General features: G+C 40.8%; 1 protein-coding gene across 6 annotated transcripts in view; it reads right to left on the bottom strand.

Moving 5' to 3' along the window:
- Nucleotides 1–19993, bottom strand: part of afg1lb (AFG1 like ATPase b) — a 164750-nt gene that overhangs the window by 76834 nt on the left and 67923 nt on the right. For all 6 annotated transcript variants that reach the window (XM_087982918.1, XM_043687086.2, XM_043687085.2 and 3 more), the window contains 2 exons: nt 16812–16913; nt 12004–12134 (listed from right to left, as the gene is read on the bottom strand). In XM_087982918.1, coding sequence (XP_087839044.1) covers nt 12004–12134; nt 16812–16913 — 233 coding nt within the window. The remainder of the gene's footprint in view (nt 1–12003; nt 12135–16811; nt 16914–19993) is intronic.

The raw sequence follows: 19993 nt of genomic DNA, 5'->3' as shown, positions 1-19993 counted from the left end.
TCAACTTCTGAGCTACCGAAATCACCATTCTTGATTACTGAGTACTCACCATCATCAATGACTTTGTACCTCCCATTCTAATGATCAGATCTGCATTCATGCCAGGCCTTTGGCTATTCTTAATTATCTCAAATCCAATCAGCCTTCTCTTCTCCTTCATCAGCTCTGTAATTCAGCTAATTTCCAAAACCTTATCCTCTTCACCAATCCTAATCTTTCACGGTTTTTCTTCTCACAATGCTGGCCTTTTCTGACCTTATCCTACAATTGCCTCTTGCAGAATACTCTACAACAAATAATGCTCTACATACTGGTTTCATTTGATTAGTAGAATTAACCAGTTAACCTTTTTTGCACATTTTCTTTGCCTCAAATGTCATCTTTTTACTCCTTTTACCTTAAAATCCACAAAGGATAATAAATGCTATTTGAGTTCACTTGAAATACTTTCTGTCTCGATTTCCATCAAAGGTGGGACTGCTTCCGAGGTCAATCTTGATTTTTTTTCGACTACCTCATGAATGCAACTACCTGTGGCACCTGGAATCTTTACTCCACCCATACATCCTAAGCCAAATTACCTCTGCTCACGGGTTTTACAGATCACTGGTTCAAATGCTCCTTGGAAGGAGTTGCTGTGGCTGCCTTAACCCTTTAGCATCATCTACTCTTTCATCTCAGCCTTTTTTCCATTATAAAATTAATTAATTCCTTCTTCAAAAACTGACATGACAAATATCACAATATCCTTTCATCCTTACAGAGAGTTCAGGGAAAGAGGCAAGTGTTCACTCTTACTATCACGGGCAGATGCACCAGCAGGAGGTAAATTGGTGAGGATGAGGTCAAGTTTATTTCTCCCTCTTATTGGTTACTTCACCACTTGCCACAGACACAGTCTAGCAGCGGTATATCACTAACTACCTGACAAAGGAGTAGCGCTTCGAAAGCTTGTACTTCCAAATAAACCTGTTGGACTTTTACCTGGCGTTGTGTGATTTTTACCTTTGTCCACCCCAGTCCAACACCAACACCTCCACATCATAGCAATATATCTGTAAGAGTGACCACCGCACAGTCCTTGGGGAAGTAGTCCTGCATTCACAATCAGAATACTATACACTGTCTCCTGTGGCACCACTGCCACGCTAAATGAGGCAAACTTCAAACAGATCTAGAAACTCAAGACTGGATATCCATCAGCAGCAGCAAAACCGTACTCAAAAACCATCTGCAAGCTCATGGCTCAGCATATCCGCCACTCAACCATTACCATTAGGCCAGAAGACAAACACTGGTTCACTGGGGTGTGGAGGAAGACATGCCAGGGGCACCACCAGGCATTCCTAAAAATGAGGTGTCAACCTGGTGAAGCTACAAAACAAACCTACCTACATGCCAAACAGCATAAGCAGCAAGTGACAGAGCTAAGCGATTTCACAACAAAATGTATCAGATCTAAGCTCTGCAGTCATTGCGAGCACGGAAACAGACCCTTTGGTCCAACGTGTCCATGCCAACCAGATATCCTAAACAAGTCTAGTTCCATTTGCCAGAGTTTGGCCCATATTCCTCTAAACCCTTGCTATTTATATAGCCATCCAAATACCTTTTGAATGTTGTACTTGTACCAGCCTCCACCACTTTCTCTTGCAGTTCATTCCATACACACACTACCCTCTGCATGAAAACGGTGTCCCTTAAGTCCCTTTTATATCTTACCCTCTCACCTTAAACCTACACCTTCTAATTTTGGACTCAACCCACCCCAAGGAAAACACCTTGTCTATTTACCCTATCCACGCCTCTCATGATTTTATAAACCTTGAGAAAGGTCACCCTCAGCCTCTGACGCTCCTGGGAAAATAGCCCCAGCACCTTCAGCCTCTCCCTATAGCTCAAACCCTCCAACCCTGACAATATCCTTGCAAATCTTTTCTGAACCCTCTCAAGATCACAACATCCTTCCTATAGCAGGGAGACCAGAACTGAACGCAGTATTCCAAAAGTGGCCTTACCAAGTCCTGTTCAATCGTAACATGACCTCCCAACCCCTATACTCAACTTTATTGACTAATAAAGTTAAGCATACCAAATGCCTTCTTCAGTATCCTGTCTTCCTGCTACTCCAATTTCAAGGAATTATGAACTTGCACTCCAAGATCTCTTTGTTCAGCAACACTCCCCAGGACCTTACCATTAGCAGAGTCATTAGGGACATTTAAGAGACTACTGGACATACATATGGATAGCAGTGAGTTGAGAGGTGTGTAGGTTAAGTTATTTTATTTTACATTAAGATTAACCCTCGGCACAACATCGTGGGCCAAAAGACCTGTTCTGTGCTGTACTTTTCTATTAAATGTACCAGTCCTGCCCTGATTCGCCTTTCCAAAATGCAGCACCTCACATTTATCTAAATTAAAATCTATCTACTACTCCACCCATTGGCCCATCAGTCCTGCTACATCCAATTGTAAATGGTGGTGGATAATTAAGCAACTTGCTGGAGGAGACAGCTCCACAAACATTCCCATCCTCAGAGATGAAGATCCCAACACAAAAGGCAGAAGTAGTCACAACAATCATCTGCCAGAAGTGTTAAGTTGATGAGCCATGATGTCCTCTTCCAGAGGTCCTCAGCATCACAGATGCCAGTCTTCAGCTAATTTGATTTTCTCTACTTATATTCAAGAAAGGGTTGGAGACACTTGATATTGCAAGGAAATGGAGTCTGACAACATTCTAGCAATGTTATTGAAGACTTGTGCACCAGAATTTGTCATTCTCCTAGCCAAGCTCTTCAAGTATAGTTATAACACTGGCATCTCTACCTGACAATGTGGAAAATTGTCCAGGTATGTCCTGTACACATAAAGCAGGACAAATCCAACCTGGCTAATTACCACCTCATCCATCTACTCTCAAACATCAGTAAAGTGATGGAAAGTGCAATCAACACTGCTATCAAGCAGCACCTACTCAGCGATGTCCAGTTTGGATTCTGCTAGGGCCACTCAGCTCCTGACTTCATTACAGCCTTGACTTAAATATGGATAAAAGTGCTGAATTCCAGAGGTGAGGTGAGGACTGCCCTTAAAATCAAAGGTCATATGCGACTGCATTTGGCATCAAGGAGCCCTAGCAAAACTGAAGACAAAGGGAATCATGTGGTACAAATCTCCGCTGGTTGGAATTTAATTTAGATAAATGCGAGGTGTTGCATTTTGTTATCAAAAATCAAGGCAGGACTTACACAGTTAATGGCAGGACCCTGGGGAGTGTTGTCAAACAGAGAGACCTAGCGGTTCAGATACATATTTCTTTGAAAGTGTTGTCACAGGTAGACAGGGTGGTGAAGAAAGCGTTTGGCATGCTTGCCTTCATCCATCAGAGCACTGTGTATTCTTTCTTGAAGAAGGGCTTATGCTCAAAACGTCGATTCTCCTGCTCTTTGGATGCTGCCTGACCTGCTGTGATTTTCCAGCAACACATTTTTCAGCACTGTGTATTGCAGTCAGGATGTTATGTTGCAGCCGTACAGGACATTGGTGAAGTCACTTTTGGAGTGCTATGCACAGTTCTAGTCAACCTGATATAGGAGGAATGTGTGCAGAATAGATTTACAAGGATGTTACCAGGATTGGAGGGTTTGAGTTATAAGGAGAAGTTGGATAGGCTGGGATTTTCTCCTCCTGCAGCATACGAGGTTGAGGGATGACCTTTTACAGGTTTATAAAATCATGAAGGGCATATATAAGGTGAAAAGCAAAGGTCTTTTCCCTAGGGTAGAGAAGTTCAAAACCAGAGGGCGCAGGTTTAAGGCAAGAGGGGCAAGATTTAAAAGAGACTGAAGGGGCAATTTTTTTCACACAGAGGGTAATGTGCAATGTGGAATGAGGTACCAGAGGACGTGGACAAGTACATGAACAGACAAGGGAGTCTAAATTAGTTTAGGAGACCTGGTCGGCATGGCTGAGTTGGACCGAAGGGTCTAATTCCATGCTGTTTGACTCTATGACACTGAATATATTGCATATCAAATGGTTTTGAAAAATATTTACAATCAAATCAACTTTTATTACTCTCTCTGAAATGATTTTAAAAATGCATGTCGTGTGTTAATGATCAAATGCTCAATTCTTACTTATTTACAGCATTGGTTACGACTAGAGTCTTCTGATCAAGCTTCACCACTGACACCTTATCAATAAAAAGGAGTTACTCAATGCCTTACATAAATGAATTGGAGATTAACTAACTTAATACATACAAAAGAATCAAACCTAGGTTTATTCTAATTTATATGGCTCTGCTCTTCCACATAAAAACTATATCTGATAGTTTTGCCCAATTGAACATATTGCCAGTTTTGTTCTTCTATAATAAATTTCTTCTCAACATCACCTTCCAGCTTAACTATACAAGTTTTGTTTTTGTTCGAGTCTGGACTATTTGTGTAGATCTGCACTTCATGCAGTTATAAGACCATAAGGCCATAAGACATAAGACATAGGAGTGGAAGTAAGGCCATTTTGCCTATCGAGTCTATTCCGCCATTCAATCATGGCTGATGGGCATTTCAACTCCACTCACCCACACACTCCCCATAGTCCTTAATTCCTTGTAAGATCAAGAATTTATCAATCTCTGCCTTAAAGACATTCAACGTCCCAGCCTCCATTGCTCAGTGGCAATGAATTTCACAGGCAAATTATCATGCCAATCTAGTCAGAGCTAAGTGATTAATGCTTCTTTGGAGGGGACAATGAAATCAAAAGTGGCAAAATATTACAGCTTTACTTACTTGCAGTGGGTGGACTTGGAAACATATCACTGTTCGTTCACTGTCACAGGGTCAAACTACTGGAATTCAAAATTCTGCAACGGTACCTGACATGGACTTTTTAAAAAAATAGTTAATGGGGTAAAAATGTCACTGATAGATTCAATCATTTAATGCCCTAAAAGCCCAAACGGCAGTTTAAGAGGCAACCATATTGTTGTATGTCTGGAGTCATATGTAGGCCAGACCAATTAAGAATGGCAGATTTCCTTCCCTAAAGGGCATTCGTGATCCAGATAGGTATTTCCTACTATTAGCAATGGTTTCGTAGTCATCATTAGATTTACTTCAAGATTATTATGGAATTCAAACTCCACTGTGGCAAGATTCGAACCCAAGCCCCAGAACACTTCCCGAGTCTCTGGATTAACAGTCTCATGATAATACCATTAGACCCTCGCCCCCCACCCAGTGTTGATGACTGCAACGGTTCAAAAACGTAGCTCACCACTACCTTCTCAAGAGCAACTAGGAATGGGCACTAAAGGTTTCCTCAGCCAGTGAAGTTCAGCCCACAATCATACAGAATCTTCTGAAATTCGCATAAAGTTGCCTCAATGGATTAATAATTAGTTGTGCTCATCAAAGTAGAAAGCTGCTATTCACAGTTGTGGATCTGGTTACCTGTTACCCTCCAAAAGGATCAGTACTGCTTTTTTTTGGTGATTATTTTCATATGATCCAAATCTAAAAAATGTTGGGATAATGATCAGTAAGTTTGCAGTTGGTTCAAAATTTTGTGCAAGAACAAATTTCTACAACCACGTTGAGATGCACAAAGAGAATGAGAATGAGCCGTACTCTGGCAAGTGGCACATAAATAACCTTGTTTACACCAGTATTTTGCAAATGGGCAAGACAAATTTCAAGTGTCCTCAAATGGCTTCGCTATTTTCACATGAATTTGCTGAGTGCAGTACAAATGTTGGACACTTTAAAATCTACTCAACTGTCCATTTTGGTGCTGAACTATACTCAATGGATAAGCTTGCAGTGATAATAAAAGGAGAGCATCAATTTAACATTTAGCACAAATAAGCAAATTAGTAAACAAGTACATCATTTTACATAATGATCTGAATTCAAGCAAAAGTTTTGCCTATCAAATCAAACCAGGCATTGAGTGGGATAAAAGAAAGAAGCTTAGAAGTTACAGAATGTGTAGAGAAGTACTGTAGTTTGGAAGATAAAAATATTCTATGGATGGTGCTGAAATTCCTGAGACAGAATCAAGATGGCGGACAGGCTGAAAAAATGGAGTTCGGGTAATCTTACTTAGGAACACAGCAGGATTGAGGCGGCGCTTGGCCTATTCCTGTTCTGTGTTCATGTTCTGAAAAAGACTTCAGAATCCTAATAGTTTTCATGCTAAAAATGTCCAAACAAATACAGAACAGCACAATAATTGGAATATCCAACATGGCTACCTCAGTGGCTTACAAGTCAGGTGGCAAATGTGACCAAACTATACTGTACTCTGATTACACAACTTGGGGTCACATGTTCGGATCTGGTCACTGAGAAACAAAGACAGCATTTAACCATTGGTGACGGTGCACAGAGCCTACAGGTCTGATCACTGTTGTCAGGAATCTAAATTCTGATGAAAGACTGGAGAAACCAGACATGAAAAGGGACATCTGAAAAGTAACTGTAAGAGCAGTATAAAATTGTTTAACGGATAAATCAATACCATAAATTAAATCACCCTAATTAAGGAGATTATAGTTTCAAATTAATAAATCATAAATTTGTGCTGATATCAGGAAGTTGTTCATATTGAATAATTAATAGTTGAATTGGACTGTAAGGCATATGTGGGAAATTCCAGAATAACTTGACACAACAACGGCAGATGCTGAGGTTCAAACAGTCAGGTTTTGCTGGATGGGCCAGTTAAGAGACAAGTGTCTTTCCACAACAATATTAAGCCACACATCCCGTGACAGAAAGTTACTTAGATACAAAATGCTCAACTGATGATTTAGGAATTTTACTTTCACCACAAAAAGACTGCATTTTAAATTTATTACATAACTGACTAATTTTGGGAACATTAGGATTTTGAGTTCTGATCATTTCCCACCAACTCAGGACAAAATGTGAGCGGTAGAGCAGGGGCTACATTGTACAGAGGTGCCAAATTGTAGGTTCTTTGATCTTATACCATTAATTATACAGCTTGAGATGAGAGAACTAATTGTACAGTCTCAGCAAGCAAAAGAGAATAGCAGAAGCATTTTCTCAACAGCAGCATGGTATTCATGACAAACAAACAAAGAAGGAAGGAAGGATACAAATTAGTCTAAATGGAAGTCAGCGAATGAAAGAGAAATGTCATTAACCTTTCAGAGAAAAGATTTTTATGACCCACAGTTGCTTTCTGTTATGACTCAATTAAATAAAAGAGAAGAAAAACAAGCAATACAACATTTACTAAAGTAAAAAACCAAAAGAACTGCAGATGCTGGAAATCAGAAAAAAACAAACATTGCGGGAAACCTCAGGTCTGGCAGCATCTGTGGAGAGAAATCAAAGTTAACATTTTGAGTCCAGGGACCCTCCTCAGAACTCAATTTTCTTTTGAGCTTGGCCAGGTGCAGGATGGTGGTGCTGGATGGGAATGGTTCAGCCCTTTTTTCCGGGAAGAAGCGAACAGCACTGAGACCATCCTGATGGGAGATAAACATGTAAAAAGATTGCACATCCATGGTAAAGAGGAGGCAGCTGGAGCCTCCGAGCCCATTCTGAAGAAGGGTCACTGGACGTGAAACATTAATTCTTACTTCTTGCCACAGATGCTGCCAGACCTGCTGAGGTTTTTCAGCAATTTTTGTTTTTATTTACATTGGCAAGTGCTCTATACTCAGTCATCCTTGACCGGCAATACATGCTAAACCTGTGTTTTCATTAATTAGCAGCAGCATTAAAGTGAAAGCAAAGGGTCCTCCAAAGGTAGAGCAGTGGTCGTTACCTATATAGACCTCAGCAAGGCGTTCAACAAGATTCTGCATGGTAGACTGGTTAGCAAAGTTAGATCACATGGAATCCAGGGACAGCTAGCCATTTGGTTACAAAATTGCCTTGAAGATAGGAAAGAGAAGATGGTGGTGGAGGGTTGTTTCTCTGACTGGAGGCCTAGACCTGTGCTACAAGGATAGGTCCTAGGTCCACTGCTTTTTGACATGTATATAAATGATTTGGACATGAAGGGTGGGTCTACAGAACTGTCCGCCTTGGGCTGGAACTAGGCTATGTACGCCACAAGTAGTGTTCAACAATAAATGATGTTCCTTTCTTGTTGGGGCTCCTGAGTAATTAGAAGGATAACAAATACTTGCCTTATTGATGATACCCACATCCCATAAAATAATCTTTTCATTTTTTTAAAAAAAGTAAACATTATCAACGCTGTAGGAAAAGAACTTGGAAGTGGGATTCATTGGATGACAGAGACAGCAGAGGTGCAAAAAAAAATGAAAGTGAAGGGCCCTCTCGAGGCACAGTGGTACTGCCCTTTCACTGGACCTGGAGGCCTAGGTTCAAGTCCCACCTGCTCCAGATTTATGTAATAACATCTCTGAACAGGTTGATTAGGAAAATTTATCAAACACGGTCAATTTGGGCCCTTTTGTGACACAGTGGTGGTTAGCACTGCTGCCTCACAACGCTATGGACCTAAGTCCTCGATTCCACCCTCAGGTGACTCTCTGTGTGGAGTTTGCCCATTCTCCCAGTGTTTGCATGCGTTTCTTCCAGGTGCTCCAGTTTCATTCCACAGTCCAAAAGACCTGCAGGTTAGGTGGATGGGTCATGCTAAATTGCCCGTGGAGTCCAGGGATGTGCAGTGAGCCTGTTGGGGCAGCCATGGTAAATGCAGGGTTACAAGAATAGGGTAGGGGGTGGATCTGGGTGGGATGCTCTTTGGAGGGTTGGTGTGGATTCGACGGGCCAAATGGCTCACTTCCACTCTGTACGGAAACTATGATTTTATTCTGTGATTCGAACTCTGGGCCAGGAGGCTCCAGTTCATGTCCCACCGGCTCCAGAACTGTGTACAGTTGATGGAATGTTTCTCTCCCACGACTTAGCACAACGGAATGAACAGGTGGATCGGAAATTTCCGAAAGTGAAAGGTTAAAGTTCCTGTGGCACATCCATCTATCTAAAAATATCTTTGAACTGACTAAGAATTTTTTCTCGGGCACAAGGTAGTGTCCTTAACTTTGAACCTACCTTCATTTTAATGAAGAATTAGCAATCTATGTGGAATAAAATGATCAAACTTAAAAGTTTTGAAAGAGCTTAATGACCAATACGAGATTGTATTTTGCTTGCATAGAAAATTATTTTAATATATACAACTGGCTCTCATTTCTTGATGACAGAAATTTTGGGTTGTGAATATTTTGAAGCCTGTACTTGTCAGCACACTCTGCTTATGACATCATTTATAATGCAAAAACTTGTAAATATTTATTGATGCAAAACAATATCTTAGCATGTAAATACCTCAGTTTGCATATGAACTAAACCACTGAAAATTACCGCAAAAAGTTATCTGCTTCCTTTCCCCCCAAAGTTATTACAATATCTCATGCCCCAAAAAAAGTTTTAAACATTTTAAAGCAAATTAAGAAGTGCTTCAGAATAACAAAATTGTATTTTACTATATTTCTAGAGTATTTATCTGAAAAACCAGCAAAGACTTAGGCTTTCAACAGTGACTTAGTTCAAAACATGCCCAGCACACAGCTTTCCAACAGAATCAGGAGCACTAAGAGAGTCAGATGATGGAATGTTTCTCTCCCACGACTTAGCACAACGGAATGAAATAATATTTGCACCTCCCAACTTAAAATGTGTGTGGTGTTCATTGTACAAAAAAAAAGTCTTTGACTTGTAAAAAGACTGAAGCCTGGATAGGAAAAGAGCGAACTAAGTCTTAAAATGGAAGAATAACAGTGACAGCATGGGGCTGACATTATGTTTGCTGTACAACGGATTCCAGGAGATGAAACAATTCCTTAGCAAGACTGAACCCCATCTCCCATTTCTCCTCAATGCAGAATGACGTTCCCTGATATCAACATTAGCCAAGCTGATTTAGCAACTAATGATTTTATTTACACTTGTTCTGAGGCGCCAGAACTTCCTACCCACTCCTGATACTGCTCTTCCCCATTCTGACATGAGGACATACATACATGCATTGAAAACAGCTAAGGTGCATCTTTATGCATTTCATGTTTCACTCCAATGATTTGATTTATTATTGTCACATGTATCAAAATACAGTGAAAGATATTGTTTTACGTGCTATCCAGACCAATCAAATAAACAATCAGTTGAGTGCAGTGTGTCGCTGGGAAAGCACAACATGTCAGGCAGCATCCGAGGAGCAGGAGAATCTACATTTCGAGCATAAGTCCTTCATCATCAATGAGGGTTGAGGGCCGGGGCTGAGAGATAGATAAATGGGGTGGGGGGGTGGGGGGGTGGGGGGAGATGGGGTTGGGGGAAAGTAGCTGAGAAAGAAGGTGATAGGTCAGAGGGGAAAGTGATGGATAGGTCCAGAGTGCGGTGCCGAGTTGCAGGTTTGGGGCTGGGATAATGTGGGGGATGGGGAAATGAGGAAGCTGTTGAAATTTACATTTATCTTGGGTGGTTGCAGGGTCCCAAGGCGGAATATGAGGCATTCTTCCTCCAGGAGTCGGGTGGTAGCTCTTTGGAGGTGGAGGAGGCCCAGAACCAGCAGGTCCTTGACAGAGTGGAGGGGAAGTTGAAGTGTTCAGCCACGGGGTGGTGGGGTTGGTGGTGCGGGTGTCCCAGAGATCTTCTCTGAAACGATCCGCAAGAAGGTGTCCTGTCTCCCTGGTGCAGAGGAGACCACACTGGATGCATTGGTAGAAGTACAGGTAAATTTTTGACGAATGTGAAAGGATCCCTTGGGGTCTTGGACGGAGGTGAGGGGGAGTGGTATGGGCGCAGGCTTTGCACTTGCTACAGTGGCAGGAAAAGGTGCCAGGAGTGGGGTGTGGGGGGCTTGGACCTGACAAGGGAGTCACAGAGGGAATGGTCTCTCCGGAATGCTGATAAGGAAAGGGAGGGAAATATATCTTTGGTGGTCAGGTCCATTTCGAGATGGCGAAAGTTGGTGAGTGGGAGGTGAGGACCAGAGGGCTTGTGTTGCCTTGGGAGGGGTGATGTTCAAGGGTGGTGGAGCTTGAAGTGGAGGAGATGCGTTGGAGGGCATCATCAACCACTTGGGAAAGAAAGTAGCAATCATAGAAGAAGGAGGCCATCTGCGACTTTCTGAGGTGGAATTGGACATCCTGGGAACAGATGCGGTGGAGAGGGAGGAACTGGGAATAAGGGATGGCATTTTTTACAGGAGGTAGGTGGGAAGACATGTAGTCTAGGTAGCTGTGGAAGTCGATGGGCTTGCAGTAGAAGACTGTGCTTAGTTGGTCACCGGAGACAGTTATGGAGAGGTCCAGGAAGGGAAAGGAGGTGTCCGAGATGGTCCAGGTGAATTTGAAGTTGCGGTGGAAGATGTTGGTAAAGTTGATGAACTGTTCAATCTCCTCGTGGGAGCACGAGACGGCACTGATACAGTCATCAATGTAGCGGAGGAACAGATGGGGTGGTGGTGCCAGTGTATCCAAAAAATAGGCATGCATAGCTGGGTCCTATGCGAGTGCCCATGGCTACCCCTTTGGTTTGGAGGAAATGGGAGGATTGGAAGGAGAAGTTGTTGCGAGTGAAGACCAGTTCAGTGAGGCAAATGAGGGTGTCAGTGGAAGGGTACTAGTTGGGACGGCATGAGAGGAAGAGACGGAGGGCTTGGAGACCTTCATCGTGGCAGATCGATGTGTATAGGGATTGGATGTCCATGGTGAATGCAGTGTATGTGGAGGAGGAGTGTGAGCAAGTTTGCTTGTCTGATTTTAAAACTGGTGCTTACTGGCCATAAATCTATAAAGCAAAGCTTATTCATTACTCTTAATTCCCAACAGGACATTTGGAAAAGCTTAGTTAATGCTTTCCAAGTTCCTACATCTATTGATCTGAACATATGGATCAATATATTCTTAAGCTTGTCATTAAACTAGTACATTAACTAAATATATCTCATTAAAAAAAGTTCAAAATACCTGAAACTCATCAAAACATAACAGGCAGCTCTCATTACTGATTTCTGCAGCGATAGGTGCTATTGGATCATATGACTTGGCCATTAAGCCAGGTTTTCTTTTTGGCAAAGTCTGCTTTAACCGATGGATTCCTAGTGTAGCAAAGTGAAAAAACGGTTGTTATTCAGAGAATCTACATTGAAATCTGTTAAAAAAAAGTGTCTAGAACTAGACACAATGGTTATGGCATTTTGGTAATGCACTTCAAATTTAAGCAGCTAATCCATTTTATAATTAATAGAATCAGAAATTTCACATGTTCATGTGTATTTCCACCTTTAACATCAGGCATTTGGTCAAGAACAAGACACAGTAAGTTAGATCCTCAGCAAAAATAGAAGATAATGGAAATTATTGTGTTTAGACTATACTTGTCTCATATCCATTTTGCATTTTATTCTGTTTTCAGTCAGGCAAATCCACTGCATTTTTCTTATTTCATAAAATAAAAAGTTTCCCTCATTGAGCACTACATTTTCTGGTCTGGTTTGAATTACATAGAATGCACAGCACAGGGTCCATTAAGACCAAACTATTCCACTTGCAGACTCCTAGATTGCTGGATGATCGAGGCTGTACTTTGTCATAGTTAAAACATTTCAGAAGAAAGTTTGTGATTCTAGAATGGCTGGAATGTGGAACACACTACTGAATGAAATTGTCAAGCCAACCGCTTGAAGGGATTGAAGGCAAATCTAGATAAGCACTTGAGAGAATAAAGAATAGAAGAAGCTTAATCAGCAGCATTGACCTGTTGGGCTGATGCCCAATTCTGTGCAGTAAATTCTGTACAACATATATTGCAAAACATAGTTCTGGCCCCAAAGCATGTTCCATTAACTGTTAATCATGAATACAATTTAACAGTGCGCATACTTTGTTGTGCGACACAGAATTTGATCAGACAGTTACTTTGGAAAAATTAAGGAAGAAATTGTTAAAGCACCACAGATGCATGAAAATAAACTTCGATAACTAGTGCACAATCCATTTCATTGTAGGCTTCACTTTCCTTTCAGCAATGTTTAATAATGAATGGACAGTAGAGAAAACAATTGGGAAGTACTCTCATGGGAGAGAAATGGATTATGGGGAAAGAGCGGTTGACTTGGCAAGATAGTGAAATAGATAATTAGCACTGACAGCACAACAGTAATCTCTGCAAACAGATAGTCACTTGGAATGGTTAACAAATTACTTTGTTAAAGGCAAATCATGACAAATTTTATTGAATTCTACAATTTAGTATCAGGAATTGTTGAAGAGGGTGATGTAGTTGATGCTGTGAACTCTGAGAAGCTACTTGATGACCTGTCATAGAACAGACTTGTTAGGAAAATTAATGACCATGGGATCAAATGCATGAAAAAAAAGGCTAAGAATCAGAAAGCAAAACACAATAGTGAATAGTTGCTTGTCAAACTGGGGAAAATTAGTATTCTGGACTTAGATATAAGTTAAAATGTTACAGATAAGAAAATTTGAAAAAAGTAGTGAGAACAAAATGTTGGAGGCTTCAGAGGGACATAGGGAGAGTGATACCAATCTGCCATGAAACATCAGGCATTTGAAAAGGAGAGTAATGGGGAGCAATATTTAGGAAGAAACAACGGCTCTTCTGCAAAATTACTCGAAATGGAACGTAAATTTAAATGGAAGAATGTTTATGGAACACCACAGTAAGCAGGAGCTATCTGAAGCCTGAGAACCAGAGAGATGGATTAATGAAATAAGTACATGGTAACTAACATAAAACAGTTAACTGCACTAAAATAAATAAATGCTTCCGGGGTCTTGTGGAACAAACTTTTGGGGAAAGTAATTAGATAAAAATAGTGTTTAAAATCAGTAAGTAAAAGAAGGGGTATGCATTAACATGTTTATGAAAAAGAAACTCCTATCATAAAGTTGTGCCTTCTGCCCGAGAGCCATGATGAAGCAAAATAGTTAATTAACCAAAACTTGCTTTTAGGGGTAGGAAAACAAAGTTTTCATTATTTTTTCCTCCCCAAAAAAAGCCCCATCATGTCCAGGGATGGGCAGCCTAGGTGGGTTAGCTACTGTAAATGTGCAGTTACAGGGTTAGGCTGGTGGCTGGGTCCAGATTGGATGGTCTCCAGAGGGTGAGAATTCAATGGGCCAAATAGCCTCTTTCAGTTCTGTAGGGATTCTGTAATTCTACGTTACATTCACAAACATAACATCACACAAAGTTCCACCACATGATGGTGCTACCACCATTTTGGAGTCAGTTCCACACTGAGTTTATAAAATTTACAATACACTAGAAGATAAATGTTCTTGAACAGAAATTAAGTCCACACTTTTAGGAGAACTATATTTCACGCAACCATGCTTCATTAAACCCACCGCACTGATTACTAGGTCCCCATATTTATAGAAATTATTCCCACCCAACTAATATGTGCAGCCTGGTCTCCTTGTACCATTAATTATCAGGCATCCCTCTGATTACATTACATGAAAACAGAATTTACTTCCAGGATTCGCAGTTGACAAAGAAATAATACCGATATTGAAGGTCAAGTTGAATAGGTTGCCAAAGAAAAAGGAGATAACAGAATGTGCATAAACATCTTCAGGACATGGGTACATGAATAGGAAGGATTTTGAGGGATAAAGGCCAAATGCTGGAAAGTGGGACTAGATCAGTTTAGGCTATCTGATCAGTGTGGATGAGTTGAGCCGAAGGGTCTGTTTCCGTGCTGTATAATTCTATAACTCAACAACTCTATGATTACTTTTTCACATGGTCAGCAAACATCAATAGAAAATGGTTAGATTAAATTGCCTCTTTGTTAACATCTACATTTGGCTATTCAGTGCACTGATATCAAAGTTGTCTCTGTTCATAAAATGATCAACTGTATATAAATACACAGTCTATGAATCACAAATTCCATGCCTTTGTCGAACAATGTGCATGACCTTTGGTCAAACTTTACCTGAGATGCTTTCTAATAAGCCTGTCCAAAGTTGTTATCGCGGACAATTCTGAGTAAGTGGGGCTTGAGTGCAACTCCCCTGGCTCAGGGTAGGGACACTAGCACTGCACCATTTGAGCCCATGACACTTTATCCTAAAATTGTTGTTAAATTTTTTTTATCAACTGCTTTTTTCAAATCAACGTGTTCAGAGATATTGTTATGCACTTCAGGAGTAGGTGAGATTTGAATCTGGGCCTCCCAGTGCAGTGGCAGTGTATCTACTCCTGCACCACAATGATGCCTTATACTTTAAGCCAATGTCACTGCCAAGATAAGGAACATTTGCTGAGGAAACTCAGCAAATATGAGTGAGGAAACTCATAGCTTATAATACATGAAGTTCAACTTGATTAAAACAACTTAAAAAGAAATAAAACAACTTAAAAAGAAGGGATTGCAAATTTAAAATGCTGAGGAGAACAAATTTCTTCTCAGAATCGTTGTAATTCATTTCCACAGAGAACAGTGGAGGCTGGGTCATAGAATATTGTCAATACCAAGTTAGACAGATCTTTTGACATACAAGTGAACCAAGAATCATGCTCAGGGATTTAACTGTTTGTTAAAAGGCAATACAGTAGTTGAGGACAAACGTTATTTGAGAACACATAATGCAACCTAATGACTCGTGGGGTGGTCAGTTGGGTGATGACCAGCTTTGCCTGTAATTTTCTTCCAGATGCACTGCACAATGGGCATACCACAATGGGCATGCTGATATCGATCATCATTACGGAATACTGGATACATGCAGTTGACAGGAAACGTTAGTGACAATATTGATTTCCAAACTCCCACTTCAATAAATAGCAGTTAGAAGCTGAAAGTAGACTTCAGGTGACAATCAGATCAGCCATGATCTTATTGAATGATAGAGCAGGCTCAATGGGCTGAATAGTCTGCTGTTCCTTTTTCATGTTTTGTTTTGGTTCTTCAGGTAACTTTTATATTCACAAGTGAGGAATTTTCAGTGTTCAAAATATGCATAACTTCTTCAGGAACTTTAACAGCCCAAGATCAGGTGAAAGATGGTTAGCTGTGCAATCTTTTCTCTGTTTTGCCACAATATGATTATCCTCTTCAAATACTTTTAATGCGCCAAGATAACTTTTCCTGTTTCCACAGTAACAATTTCTTTAGCCTGAGTGCAACTATTTATCGCAAATTAGGAAGGTTCACAATTCTGGTCTCGTCAGCATTACCCAAACTTCATGGAACAGTAACTTGCTTAAAAAAAAGCTATTTTGCACCATGCAGCAAGAAGTGTGCTAAAATTGAGTAAACTCATTTTACATGATATTCTTAGAAGAGGACCTGTTTTTGCCTAGGCTCAGTACAAACACAGTCAAGGAAAATGATGGCAACAAATAAATTTTATTTACAAGGAAGTTCCTTTTTTTCCACAATTGTCTCTTCTGTCAATTGACATGCTTCCTGATCCAAAAGACTGAGACTTCACTTCTCCCAACTTCCATCAATGCTTCTCCAAACATTTTCAGAGATACTCAAGACTAACTCAGGATGATTATGCCATTTTCCATTTTGCCTTTCAGACAATACTTGCTCACTCGTTCTTATCCCATGATAGTAGCTGATTTAAAATTGAGAACTTCTTGCAGGTGAAACAATGGATATAGACCACCAGGTGAGCACTCTGTATTGCAAACAATCGGAGATTATTGATTTTATAGTATTTTTTGACCTTACATTACATCTATGCCAATATTCTGTATTTCTAGTGCTCAAGTTAGAATATCTTACTTTGATGAACATCCAGCATGAAACCATGAAAATGTACTCGACTTTTCCTTTTAACAGTTGCGTGGGAATAAAACAGGTCCATCACCATGGTCTTCCCCGTCCCTGTGAAAAACAAGAGACTTTGATCAATGAAATGTCTTTGTATTTTCTTTCAATGGCACAATTTATTTGATTGCAAAAGGGAGTTAATGGCCTTAGTAGTACTAACACTAGATTATTAAAAAGCAACAAAGAACCACAAAGCAAGCAATAAAGAAAGATAGATTACAAATGCAAACTAACACAGAATATTAAAAAAGGTTGGAAATGTTTTTATAAATATATAAAACAGAAAAGGGTAGCTAAAGTGGACGTAGGTCCCTTGCAGGATGAGGAAGGGGAATTAACACTGGGTAATGCTGAAATGGCCGAGGCATGGAATAACTATTTTGTGTCAATCTTCACAATGGAGGATGTGTCTAACACGTTAGGGATACATTGGGAACTGTTGAGGTCGAGGGTAGTGTTGAGCAAAGTCGAGGGTTTAAAGGTAGATAAGTCCCCTGGTACTGATGGAATGCATCCCAGGGTGCTGAAAGAAATGGCACTGTGGATAGTAGATGCATTAGTGGTAATTTTCACTGGACTCCGGGCAGGTCCCGTCAGACTGGAGGACAGCGAATATCACGCCATTGTTTAAAAAAAGTGCAGGCAAAAGGCAGGCAACTATAGGCCAGTTAGCTTAACATCTGTAGTCAGGAAAATGCTGGAAACTATTAAAGAAGAAATAGTGAGACATCTGGATGGAAAGGGCTCCATCAGACAAATGCAGCATGGATTCAGGAGGGGAAGGTCGTGCTTGACAAACATACTGGAGTTCTTTGAGGATGCAACATGCAAGGTGGATGGGGGAGAACAGTGGATATTGTATACTTGGATTTCCAGAAAGCGTTCGATAAGGTGCCGTATGAAAGACTCACCCATAAGATGAGAATGCATGGAGTTGCAGGGAATGAATAGCATGGATAGAGAACTGGTTAACCAACAGAAAGCAAAGTTGGGATAAATGGATGTTTCTCTGGTTGAACACCAGTGGCAAGCAGAGTGCCGCAGGGGTTGGTGTTGGGCCCGCAACTGTTCATGATATGTATAAATGATTTGGAAGAGGAGACGAAATGTAACATATCCAGTTTGCTGATGACACTAAACTGAGCGGAAAGGCAAACTGTGCAGAGGATGTGTAATGTCTGCAGAGAGATTTAGATAGGTTAAGTGAGTGGGCAAGAGTCTGGCAGATGGAGTACAATGCTGGTAAATGTGAGGTTATCCACTTTGGAAGTGAAAATAACATCAGAGTATTATTTAAATGGTGAAAGTTGTGCAGAGGGACTAAGGAACGCTTGTACATTAAATTGCTAAAAATTGATTTGCGGGTTTCAACAGGCAATCAGGAAGGCAAACAAAATATTGGTTTTCATTGCTGATTTGGAGATGACTGCGTTGGACTAGGGTGTACAAAGTTAAAAATCACACAACACCAGATTGAATTTAAGAGCAGGGAGGTTCTGCTGCAATTGTAGAAGGTGTAGGTGAGGTTGCAGGTGGATTATTGTATGCAGTTCTGGTCTCCTTACTTGAGGAAGGACATACTGGCTTTGGAAGTGATGCAAAGGAGGTTTACCAGGTTGATTCTCAAGATGAGGGAGCTACCCTATACGGAGAGGTTGAATCGCCTGGGACTGTACTCACTAGAATTTAGAAGGATGAGAGGGGATCTTATAGAAACATATAAAATTAGGAAAGGGATGGATAAGATAGGGTCAGGCAAGTTGTTTCAGCTGGTGGGTGGGACTAGGATTAGGGGACATGGCCTCAAGATTAGGGGGAGTAAATTTATGACAGAAATGAGAAAGAACTGTTTTTCCCAGAGAGTAGTGAATCTATGGCATTCTCTGCCCAAAGCAGCCGTACAGGCAGCTTCATTAAATAAATTCAAGACACAGTTGGATGGGTTTTTGCATAGTAGGGGAATTAAGGGTTATGGGAATAATGCAGATAGGAGGAGCTGAGACGATGGATAGATCAGCCATGATTTTACTGAATGGTGGAGCAGGCTTGATGGGTCAAATGACTCTTCCTACTTCTATTACTATGAAACTATGAACTCAGAAACTCAAGTAAGGTTGTGGGGGACCCATGTTTGAATCCCTTCATGACAGATTATTGAATTTTAATTCAAAACAAATCTGGAATTAAGAGTCTAATGATGACCAGAAAACCACTGTCAAGTGACAGACAAACACATCCGATTCACCAACGTCCTTCAGAGAAGGAGACTGCCATCTGGTCCAGACCCAGAGCAATGACTTTTAAATGCTCTCTGAAATGGTCGAGCAAGTCAGTCAATTGTACCTATCGCTAGAAAGCAAAAAAGATATGAAAGTAGATGGAACAGCTGGCATCGACAAGCGCAAAACACCCCTGCCAAACCTGCAAAGTCCTCCTCACTAAAGTCTGAGGATTAGTGCTAAAGTTGAGAGAGCTGTCTCACAGACTGGTCAAAAAGCACAGCCTGATTTAGTCATAATCATGGAATCATATCTCAAACACAACGTCCCAGGCACCATCTCTGGACATGTCCTGTCCCACAGGCAGGACAGATTCAGCAGAGGTGGCAGCACAGTGGTGAACACTCAGGAAGTAGTTGTCCTGTGAGTCCTCATGATTCCAGACTCCATGAAGTCTCAAGGTCTCAGGTTAAATACAGGCAAGGAAACGTCCTGTTAACTGCCCGCAAACAGTCATCCTTCAGCTGATGAATTAGTGCTTCTCCATGTTGAATAACATTCAGATGATGCACTGACATTGGCAAAGGTACAGAATACGATCTGATTTGGAGATGACGGTGTTGGACTGGGGTGTACAAAGTTAAAAATCACACAACACCAGGTTGTAGTCCAACAGGTTGATTTGGAAGCACTAGCTTTCGGAGCACTGCTCCTTCATCAGGTGGTTGCATAGTAGGGGAATTAAGGGTTATGGGAATAATTCAGATAGAAGGAGCATTGTAAGACACAGAAATTATATCAAAAGTTTACAGTGTGATGTAACTAAAATTATATATTGAAGACAACCTGGACTGTTTGTTCAGTCTCTCAACTTTGAGAATGATCATGTTGGTTTCAATTTTTTCATATGTAAAT

The sequence above is a fragment of the Chiloscyllium plagiosum genome, unplaced genomic scaffold (genome assembly GCF_037043375.1).
Source record: "Chiloscyllium plagiosum isolate Xiang-an unplaced genomic scaffold, Cpla_swu_hap1 HiC_scaffold_3, whole genome shotgun sequence".
NCBI lineage: Eukaryota > Metazoa > Chordata > Chondrichthyes > Orectolobiformes > Hemiscylliidae > Chiloscyllium > Chiloscyllium plagiosum.
Note: the sequence above shows the minus strand (reverse complement) of the source record. Positions and strands in the feature narration are given on the sequence as shown.